The following is a 12,349-nucleotide window of genomic DNA, read 5'->3' as shown; positions in this document are numbered from 1 at the left end:
GCCTTGCCCACTAATTGGCAACACCTGATCTTAATGAATGCTTGTTTCCTTTGAAATAGGGTCTGTTTGAATAGACTAAAATGAACAGATTTCTATGAGTTAAAAAAAACATGGCATGCTAGCTCCATTCTAGCGGCGCAGTGGACTAATTCCAAGGCTAGAGAGCAGAAGATCATAGGTTTGAATCTCACTGACACCATGCCACATTAAAAAATACATGGGTTTACATAATTAATGCCTAAGCAAATTAATTTCCATATGTCCTATCTGTGCTTGGAGTTCAAACAGTTAACCTAAGCTAGCAGTGTTATTAAAAGTATTCTTGAAACATGTTCTCAGAACATTATTTAATTACCCTCAACCTATAATTTCTGTTCTTAGAATGGTAATAAAACCTCCCAGGAAAACTTTCAGGGAACCATAGAAGAACCTCCCTGCAACCTAAAAGGTAAAGTTCCCAGAACAGGCAACAGTTTCACTTCCATTCTCAGAATGTTTAAAAAACGTTCAGTTTTAACCATCAGGAAACTTATGGCTTCGTCCCCAGAACCAAAGGGAAACCAAAAACGTATGTTCCCACAACTTCCAAGGAACCAAATGTGCTAGCTGGTGTGTTTGTTTAAAATACTTTATTTACCTGGCCCCTGTCCCACTGCATACGTGCCAACCTGATACTTTCGTTTACTCAGGCCATGCCCATTGTGACATAAGTTTCTGTTTGGAGGAAAACGTCAACTCAAGTTTCGTTTTCGTTTCTTGCGGTGTTTCTTTTACAGATATGTCATATGGTGGCGTTCATGACTTTCAGAACGCACTGACTCCCAGGGTGCTGAATGACGGTCCTGTGTTCCATCAAGATTAGCTGATCATGGTTAGCTGATTATGGATACGTTTAGGACGCGATAATAATAACACATTGACAATGTTTTCGTGGGGAGAGAATACCCGTGATGGCTTTGGTTTAGTGAAGTCGAATGGTTTGGTAAAGACGAACACGGACAGTTGCGTAAATTTCATAGGCATGAAATCTCCAATTACGCATCTATCTGCAGGTAATACAGTAGTCGCGTTCATCAGAAAGAATGGGGAACAAGTGTCTGTCGCTCGAATGCAAGAGGACAAAGATGGGAGAAGGATCACAGGAAAACTGAGTAAGCACCTTTCCTATATGGTTTTTTTTCACCACCAGAGCCCGCTTCTTTACCGAACTTCTTAAACATAATATTTAAAGCGGCAATCAGCTGTTGAAGCGGCTATACAGTGTTAGTTTACATTTACTTTGTTTGCAAATATTGTAGTAAAACAAGCTTATATTTTGGGTTCTGATGGTTACGACAATTGAACTAAGCTCATGAGGCATTTATAAGTTATATTCTTCAAGAATCAATGGGTACATAGCATTCATTTTTAAGTCAAAAAATGGATGTAGCAACTGCCAATTGCCCCTTTAAGCTATAGGATACATTTACTGTATATTTCATGTGTGTAGAGAATGTGGAGTGCAGGGAGAAGATGGTGGCTCTGAGTTGCGGAGATGCCCATGTTGTTTTACTGTCTGAAGAGGGAAGAGTTTTCTGCCTCGCCCAATTTTCCAATGTTCCCAGGTGGGTGCTTGACAGAAATGACACATCTCTAGGCTTAGGCCTACTCACATTTGAGTTGCTTCTGTCAAGATTAGTAATTGACCATATTGTAATGGTCACTTTTGGTTGTCTGTTTCTCTTGTGTTTTCTCAGACAAGTGGGTAACTTGAATCAGGTAATTCAAGTTGCATGTGGAGACCAGCATTCAATTGCACTAACCCAAGGTAAACAGTCACATTCTAAATCGCTCAGTTTGAGAAGGGATATGATAGGAGGCTGTCTGTGCTCTTTGAATGTCCTTTTTACCAAATAGTGTCTGTTCCAGGTACATAGATATCAACATGAGAATACTGGAAGAGATGGAGACCCGCACACTGTCAAAAAAAACAAATGAGGCTTTAATGCTAAAATAGAGATGCTTTATTGGGACATCATCATGCCCAAAAGTTCATAGCGCAGAAATAAAGCGTGAAAAAAACTACATCAGTTTTAGAAGGTTCACAATAGACATTTAAAATAAAACTAAAATTCTCACATACCAAGAGAAACTAACAATGCAGCACGTGTCCTGTGAGATTTTCCAATGTACAGATATTATTTTACCTTCCATTGTTGTCTAGATGGTAACGTGTTCACGTGGGGCCAGAACTCCAGCGGACAGCTGGGTTTGGGGAAGGGCAAGCCCATCACCCTTTCTCTTCAGCCTGTCAAGTCTCTGTCAGGGATCCCCCTGGCTCAGATCACCGCTGGGGGAGACCACAGCTTCGCCTTGTCCCTCTCTGGAGCCGTGTTCGGCTGGGGCAAGAACAATGCCGGACAGCTGGGACTGGGGGACACAATAGGTACTGCATACACAAAGATTAGTATGTTAATGTGTTTGGTTATCTCTTTCATTAATAGTTGGTATCTTTTAAAGAAAAGTAGTACATTTGATATGTTTGAAGCAGACAGTATGAGTAGATCTGATCATTTAATGTCAAATCATATATATATCTTTTTTATATATATCTTTTTTACAATAGTCAAAACAGAAAAAGACGAGCAAAGAAAAAAAATAGAAAATATTCTGTGAAATCTATTTTCTACAGACAGACCTGCTCCAGCTCCTGTTGATTGCCTGAATCTAAAGAAGACCATTGCTGTTTCCTGTGGAGTGGAGCATACTGCCGTTCTGACAAAGGTTCAGACATTTTTTACACAACAATATTTCCAACTGACACTATATGTTTTTTTCTTCCAGTACCATTAAGATCTAAAGAAGGTTTGGACCAATGATGTCTTACTAGTTGCCATCACATACAGTATAAACATGAATATCAACAACAAGAGCCCAACACATCATGATAACTGTGTGAATGGGTTTTGTTCTAGGGAGGTATAGTGTTCACATTTGGCTCGGGTCGATATGGACAGCTTGGACACAACTCTCTCAGAGATGAACTACGACCTCGACTGGTGGCCGAACTATTGGGGGCAAAGGTGACCCAGATCGCCTGTGGAAGGTATGTAGTTACTAGATTGATTGATATAAGTCATGTGAATCTCTGCACAATCATACATTGTCACACAAAGATCAATAGATGTAGCTTGGATGGTAAGATCAATCTTGGAGTGTTACTGGGTATATTCTTGGATATATCCATTTTGGGGGGCATTCTTAGGGATCACAGTCGATTTGTGATTTTTCCTTTACCTAGAAACCACACATTAGCGTTTGTGGGCTCCTTCAAAAATATCTACTCATTTGGGCTTGGAGAGCAAGGGCAGCTGGGAAATGGAGTCAAGATGGATCAGTCTGTGCCTCTGCCAGTACAGCTATCACAGGGTAGTTAAATAATTTATTTTCCTCTGCCTAACGTGACCTATTTGAAACTCAATACAGTACTTAGGCAGAAATTTTGGTCTTTCTGAAATGATAAAATGACAGGTTTATAACATCATAACTGTTTTGGGTAACTTTCAGACCGCATTGATGACCAGCAAATTGAACAAACCTTTGCTGGAGGAAACCATTCTTTTGCCTTGTGCAGCTCTGCTCAGGTATTGCGTTTACAGTTAGTTTGTTCTGAGTTAGTCCTTAGTACTTAACATTGTTTTAATACAGTGCATCAAATTGTTATTACAGGAATCAGGAAAAGGTTTGAATGACTCCCGTCTTGAAAAAGTGACTCAGACATTAGGCAATGACATCATTGACAGATGGATATTGCAATGTGACTCAAAATCATGGACGGAAATACAGAAGTAAGTATCCTACATGACCAAAAGTATGTGGACACCTGCTCGTCGAACATCTCATTCCAAAATCATGGGCATTAATATGGAGTTGGTCCCCCTTTGCTGCTATAACAGCTTCCACTCTTCTGGGAAGGCTTTCCACTAGATGTTGGAACATTGCTGCGGGGACTTGCTTCCCTTCAGCCACAAGAGCATTAGTGAGGTCGGGCACTGATGTTGGGCGATTATGCCTGGCTCGCAGTCAGCGTTACAATTCATCCCAAAGTTGTTTGATGGGGTTGAGGTCAGGGCTCTGTGCAGGCCAGTCAAATTCTTCCACACTGATCTCGACAAACCATTTCTGTATGGACCTTGCTTTGTGCACGGGGGCATTGTCATGCTGAAACAGGAAAGGGCCTTTCCCAAACTGTTGCCACAAAGTTGGAAGCACAGAATCATCTAGGATGTCATTGTATGCTTTAGTGTTAAGATTTCCCTTCACTGGTACTAAGGGGCCTAGCCTGAACCATGAAAAAACAGCCCCAGACCATTATTCCCCCTCCACCAAACTTTACAGTTGGCACTATGCATTCGGCAGGTAGCATTCTCCTTGTATCCGCCAAAACCCAGATTCATCCGTCGGACTGCCAGATGGTGAAGCATGATTAATCACTCCAGAGAACGCGTTTCCACTGCTCCGGAGTCCAATGGCGGCAAGCTTTTGTGGTAGAAATTCTATAGGAAGAGAGACTGCAGATTCTTTCAAACAACAACTTTATTATAAGATTTGCAAAAATGAAGAAATCAACCATCCACTCAACAGTGCATTGTTGAAAGCCCAACGAACAGAGTTGTCTCTCTCCTTTTATAGAAAGTACATCCTTTTTATCTATGTGACAGTTAGCAGATGTGCAGAAACAGGCCCTGGGAACAGTAATAAAAAGGAATTTAGCTTGTCTGTATAGATCAAGATAGCTGAAATCGCCGCCATTCTCTGTTCCTCCCTGCACTTCCCACATAGCTACATTCCTGCCGATTGTAAACACAGGAGGTCACATACTGCGGTCAACCCAAACGGCTCATAAATCTGTACACTCAGATTTATGACTAAGTCATACAAGACAAGTTTGCATCAGTAAAATATACTAGCATATAACAATGGACAATTCTTTAAGTAAAAAACATTATAGTATGTCTAATTAAACAGTATAGTATGTAATGAATATTAATTTCCTCCACACTTTAAACCACTCCAGCCGACGCTTGGCTTTGTACATTTTTTATTGATTTATTTCACCTTTATTTAACCAGGTAAGCCAGTTGAGAACAAGTTCTCATTAACAACTGCGACCTGGCCAAGATAAAAAGCAAAGCAGTGCGATAAAAACAACAACACAGAGTTACATATGGGGTAAAACAAAACATAAAGTAAAAAATACCACAGAAAATATATATACAGTGTGTGATCTTAGGCTTGTGTGCGGCTGCTCAGCCATGGAAACCCATTTCATGAAGCTCCCGATGCACAGTTATTGTGCTGACGTTGCTTCCAGAGGCAGTTTGGAACTTGGTAGTGAGTGTTGCAACTGAGAACAGATGATTTTTACACGCTACGCGCTTCAGAACTCGGCGGTCTTGTTCTGTGAGCTTGTGTTGCCTACCACTTCGCAGCTGAGCCGTTGTTGCTCCTAGACGTTTCCACTTTACAATAACAGCACTTACAGTTGACCGGGACAGCTCTAGCAGGGCAGAAATTTGACGAACTGACTTGTTGGAAAGGTGGCATCCTATGATGGTGCCACGTTGAAAGACACTGAGCTCTTCAGTAAATTCATTCTACTGCCAATGTTCGTCTATAGAGATTGCATGTCTGTGTGCTTGCATGACTGTTATACACCTGTCATCAACAGGTGTGGCTGAAATAGCCGAATCCACTAATTTGAAGGGGTGTCCACATACTTTTGTATATATAGTGTATGATACAAATAAACCTCATCCCCAGGCTCAATACAAAAAGGTCCCAGGAAATTACATACACTGAACTATAAGATTTTTCACATTTATTTTCAGGGAAATCACAAAAACATTCTCTTCTGCGTCATGTTTAAATGGGAGCTTCCTGGACAAAAGGTAAAAACTCACTGCCTATCCATTAATGTTTTATCATCACATTATTGAATACTTCTTGTTTTATTGTTGGATATGTAATAGTATTTCTTGGTCTTAATACTCTAGTCGTGATAAACATTACCAAACCTCACTGAAGCACTCTGGCCTGGACTTGTCACTCGCCCGACTGGCTTTTCAAAAGCTTGCAGAAAAGGACAAAGTTCTGGCTGAGGTATCATTTCATTTATTATCTTTATGATGAAATACTTATTTTCAATACTTGTGTTTGTTGTCCTTGATATTCAATTTGACCAGTCATTGATACTGTAAGCCACGATAAGTCATTTAGTTGTGACCCACAAGCACTCCTTTCATGGTTCTAGGTTAAAGAAGTCGTCCAGCACATACTCCTTCCCTCCCTGAGTAAGGATCCCATTGGGGTGGAGGGTCTGAGGGTGTACCTCATCATCCCTGAGCTCCTGAGGGTTCTCCTAAAACAACAACGTGGCATAGACATTACTGAGGCCTTCGCTGCAGCCATCCTCAGACTGAACCCAGTCAAGCTCCAGGTCCTTGGTAAAGTCACCATCCATCAACTCTTCTCTTCTCTTCTCTTCTCTTCTCTTCTCTTCTCTTCTCTTCTCTTCTCTTCTCTTCTCTTCTCTTCTCTTCTCTTCTCTTCTCTTCTCTTCTCTTCCTCTCTTTTTTAGATACAGTGGGGGAAAAAAGTATTTAGTCAGCCACCAATTGTGCAAGTTCTCCCACTTAAAAAGATGAGAGAGGCCTGTAATTTCCATCAAAGGTACACGTCAACTATGACAGACAAATTGAGGGAAAAAAATCCAGAAAATCACATTGTAGGATTTTTAATGAATTTATTTGCAAATTATGGTGGAAAATAAGTATTTGGTCACCTACAAACAAGCAGGATTTCTGGCTCTCACAGACCTGTAACTTCTTCTTTAAGAGGCTCCTCTGTCCTCCACTCGTTACCTGTATTAATGGCACCTGTTTGAACTTGTTATCAGTATAAAAGACACCTGTCCACAACCTCAAACAGTCACACTCCAAACTCCACTATGGCCAAGACCAAAGAGCTGTCAAAGGACACCAGAAACAAAATTGTAGACCTGCACCAGGCTGGGAAGACTGAATCTGCAATAGGAAAGCAGCTTGGTTTGAAGAAATCAACTGTGGGAGCAATTATTAGGAAATGGAAGACATACAAGACCACTGATAATCTCCCTCGATCTGGGGCTCCACGCAAGATCTCACCCCGTGGGGTCAAAATTATCACAAGAATGGTGAGCAAAAATCCCAGAACCACACGGGGGGGACCTAGTGAATGACCTGCAGAGAGCTGGGACCAAAGTAACAAAGCCTACCATCTGTAACACACTACGCCCGCCAGGGACTCAAATCCTGCAGTGCCAGACGTGTCCCCCTGCTTAAGCCAGTACATGTCCAGGCCCGTCTGAAGTTTGCTAGAGTGCATTTGGATGATCCAGAAGAGGATTGGGAGAATGTCATATGGTCAGATGAAACCAAAATATAACTTTTTGGTAAAAACTCAACTCGTCGTGTTTGGAGGACAAAGAATGCTGAGTTGCATCCAAAGAACACCATACCTACTGTGAAGCATGGGGGTGGAAACATCATGCTTTGGGGCTGTTTTTCTGCAAAGGGACCAGGACGACTGATCCGTGTAAAGGAAAGAATGAATGGGGCCATGTATCGTGAGATTTTGAGTGAAAACCTCCTTCCATCAGCAAGGGCATTGAAGATGAAACGTGACTGGGTCTTTCAGCATGACAATGATCCCAAACACACCGCCCGGGCAACGAAGGAGTGGCTTCGTAAGAAGCATTTCAAGGTCCTGGAGTGGCCTAGCCAGTCTCCAGATCTCAACCCCATAGAAAATCTTTGGAGGGAGTTGAAAGTCTGTGTTGCCCAGCGACAGCCCCAAAACATCACTGCTCTAGAGGAGATCTGCATGGAGGAATGGGCCAAAATACCAGCAACAGTGTGTGAAAACCTTGTGAAGACTTACAGAAAACGTTTGACCTGTGTCATTGCCAACAAAGGGTATATAACAAAGTATTGAGAAACTTTTGTTATTTACCAAATACTTATTTTCCACCATAATTTGCAAATAAATTCATTAAAAATCCTACAATGTGATTTTCAGGATTTCTTTTTCTCATTTTGTCTGTCATAGTTGACGTGACCTATGATGAAAATTACAGGCCTCTCTCATCTTTTTATGTGGGAGAACTTGCACAATTGGTGGCTGACTAAATAGTTTTTTCCCCACTGTATAACAGGTTCTGTGTGCTGTTGTATTAACTAAAGTCTTGTCTAATTCCAACAGAGGGCCTATGGTCGACACTTCCAGACACCTTCTTCAGAACTCTGGTGAAAACATTCCACTCTAGCGTCAGCAGAGGGCTATGCTGTTATTAAACAATTTAAAGGGACTTTAAAGGTTATGGAGAGGCTGTATGAAGTAAATATCCATTGCCATAATTGGGTGCCTTCAGGAAATATTCATACCTCTTGACTTATTCCATATTTTGTTGTGTACAGCCTGTATTCAAAATTGATTAAATATATTTTTTCCCCTCAACCATCTACACACAATACCCCATAATGACAAAGTGAAAATACCCCATAAGGCCTCATGGTGAAATCCCTGAGTGGTTTCCTTCCTCTCCGGCAACTGAGTTAGGAAGGACGCATGTACTGTATCTTTATAGTGACTAGGTGTATTGATACACCATCCAAAGTGTAATTAATAACTTCACCATGCTCAAATAGATATTCATCGTGTGGTATTTGAAAAAAATGTTTTACCCTTCTTCGCGAGGCATTGGAAAACCTCCCTGGTCTTTGCTTGAATCTGTGTTTGAAATTCACTGCTCGACTGAGGGACCTTACAGATAATTGTATGTGTGGGGTACAGAGATGAGGTAGTCATTCAAAAATCATGTTAAACACTATTATTACACACAGTGAGTCCACGCAACTTATGTGACTTGTTCAGCAAATGTTTACTCCTGAACTTATTTAGGCCATAACAAAGATGTTGAATACTTATTGACTCAAGACATTTCAGCTTACATTTGATTTCTTTTTTGTAAAGATTTCCTAAAACATACTTCTACTTTGACATTATGGGGTATTGTATGTAGGCTAGTAACAAAAAATCTCAATTTTATCCATTTGAAATTCAGGCTGTAACACAATAAAATGTGGAAAAAGTCAAGGGGGTGTGAATACTTTCTGAAGGCACTATATATAATGTATGAAAAATAGCAATGTTGTATGCTCCAGTAACCTCTGTTTTGTGCAGGTCAATTGCAACAGACGCATCAAAATTGCGGCAAGCAATTTCCACATCAACAGAGCCAATAGGTTGCTTCAGAATGTGAGTAGCCTATCTCATAAAATGACTGCAGGTTGGTATCAAAATGGGTAATTATGGGCATGATGTCACTGCAATCTACAAAGAGTGGAAAAAGATTTAGTAATTTCTAATCCTCTTTAGATGCTCAACACATTTGGAGATATTGACTACCTAAATCTTTCCGAGGTAAGCAATGAAAGTCAACACCAATCAATTCAATTCAGAATAGATTGTTTGACATATTCATTGACATTGTCGATTAACTCATTTCTTTCTTATGCCAGGGTTTATTTGATTCATTTCACCAGCAATCCTGCATCTTCAACACAGAGGCTAAATGTATAGTTTATCAATTGGAACTCCATTACAGAGTAAGTTGTTTACAAAATTGGTTGTTTATGAAAAAAAGGTACCACATTCATTTACTACACTGCTATCAGATGAAGGCTGAATGTTGCCGTATCTCAAATGTGCTCCTTTTTTAGTTTGCCCTCCATGGACACTTTTCGGTCCCTATACTACATGTGAGCAGAGAGACAGCACTGGAAGATGCTTTCCAGCACATTCTACAAATTGGGCACGACTTCACAATGCCTTTGAAGGTTGTTGTTAGCTAGGTTTTATAGTTTTTTTGTTTGTAAAATATTTATGTTTTACTTTGTAGCTATAAATGAGAACTGAACTGAACTTTGAAAAGAGTAGTGATTAAACAAATAATACAAACACAAGGACTTTGTACTTACTTTAACATCTACCTCTGTATTAGGAAAAGTATTTTCATTTTCTATATGTATGAAGAAAAAAAATGTATGCACTCACTAACTGTAAGTCGCTCTGGATAAGAGCGTCTGCTAAATGACTGAAAATGTAAAATGAAAATGTTCTAATCCTTATTTAGGAGTAAATTGCGTGGTTTTTGTGTCCAGGTGAAGTTTCAAGCAGAGCATGGTGTAGATGAAGGTGGCGTTTCATTGGAATTCTTCAGCCTCCTGGGGAGGGAAATTCACAAAATGGAACCAAAGACACTGAAGGTTTACGAGGACTCTGGACTAGTGTGGTTCACGACAGATGTACGTTCCATATTCAATTACATATTCTTCCCAGATTGAACTCAATCTTTCCCCCACTATTTTATTTACTAACTTAGAAATATCAGTTATTAGAAATGTATATTATTATCTGTTATACTGTTATTATGCTGTTAAATATTGAAAGTATTGACTAGCTTATGGCATTCTGTTTTTTTTCAATCCATAGGACGGCGGTATTACTGATGAATTCTACTTACTTGGGCTGCTCTGTGGGATGGCACTGTATAATCAGTGTGTTCTGAACCTCTGCTTCCCTCTGGCTCTCTTCAAGAAGCTTCTGGGTCTGACGACAACATTTGATGACCTTAAAGAGCTGTCTCCAACTGAAGCAAGGTACAATTATTCTAAGGAAAAATATATACAGGTAACTGCCAAAATAAAGGAAACACCAACATAAAGTGTCTTAAAGTTCCAATGCAACCATTTTTATCTCAATATCAAATCATATCTGGGTAACAATTAAGCACCTTACTGTGATTGTTTTCAATTAAAATGGTCAAAAGAAAGAGAAATTGCTTCGCAAAGGACAATTTCTCAAGCAAGAATTTTGCAAGGACTGTATAGGAATGCTGGGGAGGGGAAAACTGAAAATGTGCTGTTATTGGCAGGGAGGTATTTTTTTTGTATTTTATTAGGATCCCCATTAGCTGTTGCAAAAGCAGCAGCTACTCTTCCTGGGGTCCACACAAAACACAAAACATGACATAATACAGAACATTAATAGACAAGAACAGCTCAACAGCTCATAATTTTTTTTTTTATATCAATACATACACACAAACTATCTAGGTAAAATAGGGGAGAGGCGTTGTGCCGTGAGGTGTTGCTTTATCTGTTTTTTTAAACCAGGTTTGCATTTTATTTGAGCAATATGAGATGGAACGGAGTTCCATGCAATAATGACTCTATATAATACTGTACGCTTTCTTGAATTTGTTCTGGATTTGGGGACTGTGAAAAGACCCCTGGTGGCATGTCTGGTGGGGTAAGTGTGTGTGTCAGAGCTGTGTGTAAGTTGACTATGCAAACAATTTGGGATTTTCAACACATTCATGTTTCTTATAAAAAGAAGAAGTGATGCAGCCAGTCTCTCCTCAACTCTTAGCCAAGAGAGACTGGCATGCATAGTATTTATATCAGCCCTCTGATTACAATGAAGAGCAAGACGTGCCGCTCTGTTTTGGGCCAGCTGCAGCTTAACACTCTTTCTTATTGGTCTATTAACTAATATACTTCATGGTAATGTCTGATCATCTGATGGAGTTTTTGAAGGCCAAAACAGGCTGAAATTTCAGGCAGCCTTTTTTAAAATAGCTCTTACACTAAAAGTGAATTATGATAATTTCACAATATTGTTCCAACTTCATAGTATGGAAATATATATAAAACATAGGAAAATCATGTTTTTGACTGCACTGGGCCTTTAATAGGGCTTTGATTCTACAAGTGTCTGGAACTCTATTTGAGGGATGCGACACCATTCTTCCATGAGAAATTCCATAATTTGGTGTTTTGTTGATGGTGGAGGAAAACGGCACCGCTCCAGAATCTCCCATAAGTGTTCAATTGGGTTGAGATCTAGTGACTGACACACAAACACACACACACACACACACAGTAAACCCCCTATGCTCCTTTGAGACCCCTCTTTCAATGTCACTGCGATCTCTTCTTCTAGCCATGGTAGGCAAAATAATGGGCAACTGGGCATTTTTATACATGACCCTAAGCATGAGGGATGTTATCGAGGGATGTAATTACTTAATTAACTCAGGAACCACACGTGTAAAAGCACCTGCTTTCAATATACTTTGTATCCCTCATTTACTTAAGTGTTTCCATTATTTTGGCAGTGTTCATGTCTTCAACTGCTGGCTGTTGATTTATAAAGACTCCCTACTACTGTATCTCAAAACATTTCAGGATGATGTGTTTCAATACTC

General features: G+C 40.0%; 1 protein-coding gene across 1 annotated transcript; it reads left to right on the top strand.

The window, feature by feature from the left end:
• Positions 1-760: 760 nt before the first annotated feature.
• LOC121566144 (probable E3 ubiquitin-protein ligase HERC3) lies at positions 761-10,809 on the top strand. Its single transcript, XM_045219991.1, has 19 exons — positions 761-1,151; positions 1,490-1,604; positions 1,737-1,807; positions 2,204-2,425; positions 2,672-2,763; positions 2,955-3,085; positions 3,281-3,408; positions 3,547-3,623; positions 3,709-3,827; positions 5,871-5,930; positions 6,036-6,141; positions 6,293-6,485; positions 8,345-8,415; positions 9,262-9,336; positions 9,457-9,501; positions 9,600-9,686; positions 9,801-9,917; positions 10,242-10,385; positions 10,573-10,809. Exons 1-19 carry the CDS (start codon positions 923-925, stop codon positions 10,801-10,803), a joined length of 2,313 nt encoding a protein of 770 aa, XP_045075926.1. The 5' UTR covers positions 761-922; the 3' UTR covers positions 10,804-10,809.
• Positions 10,810-12,349: the final 1,540 nt, after the last annotated feature.

This window comes from Coregonus clupeaformis, unplaced genomic scaffold, assembly GCF_020615455.1.
Source record: "Coregonus clupeaformis isolate EN_2021a unplaced genomic scaffold, ASM2061545v1 scaf2989, whole genome shotgun sequence".
Classification (NCBI taxonomy): Eukaryota; Metazoa; Chordata; class Actinopteri; order Salmoniformes; family Salmonidae; genus Coregonus; species Coregonus clupeaformis.
This window is presented reverse-complemented; position numbering and strand designations above follow the sequence as displayed.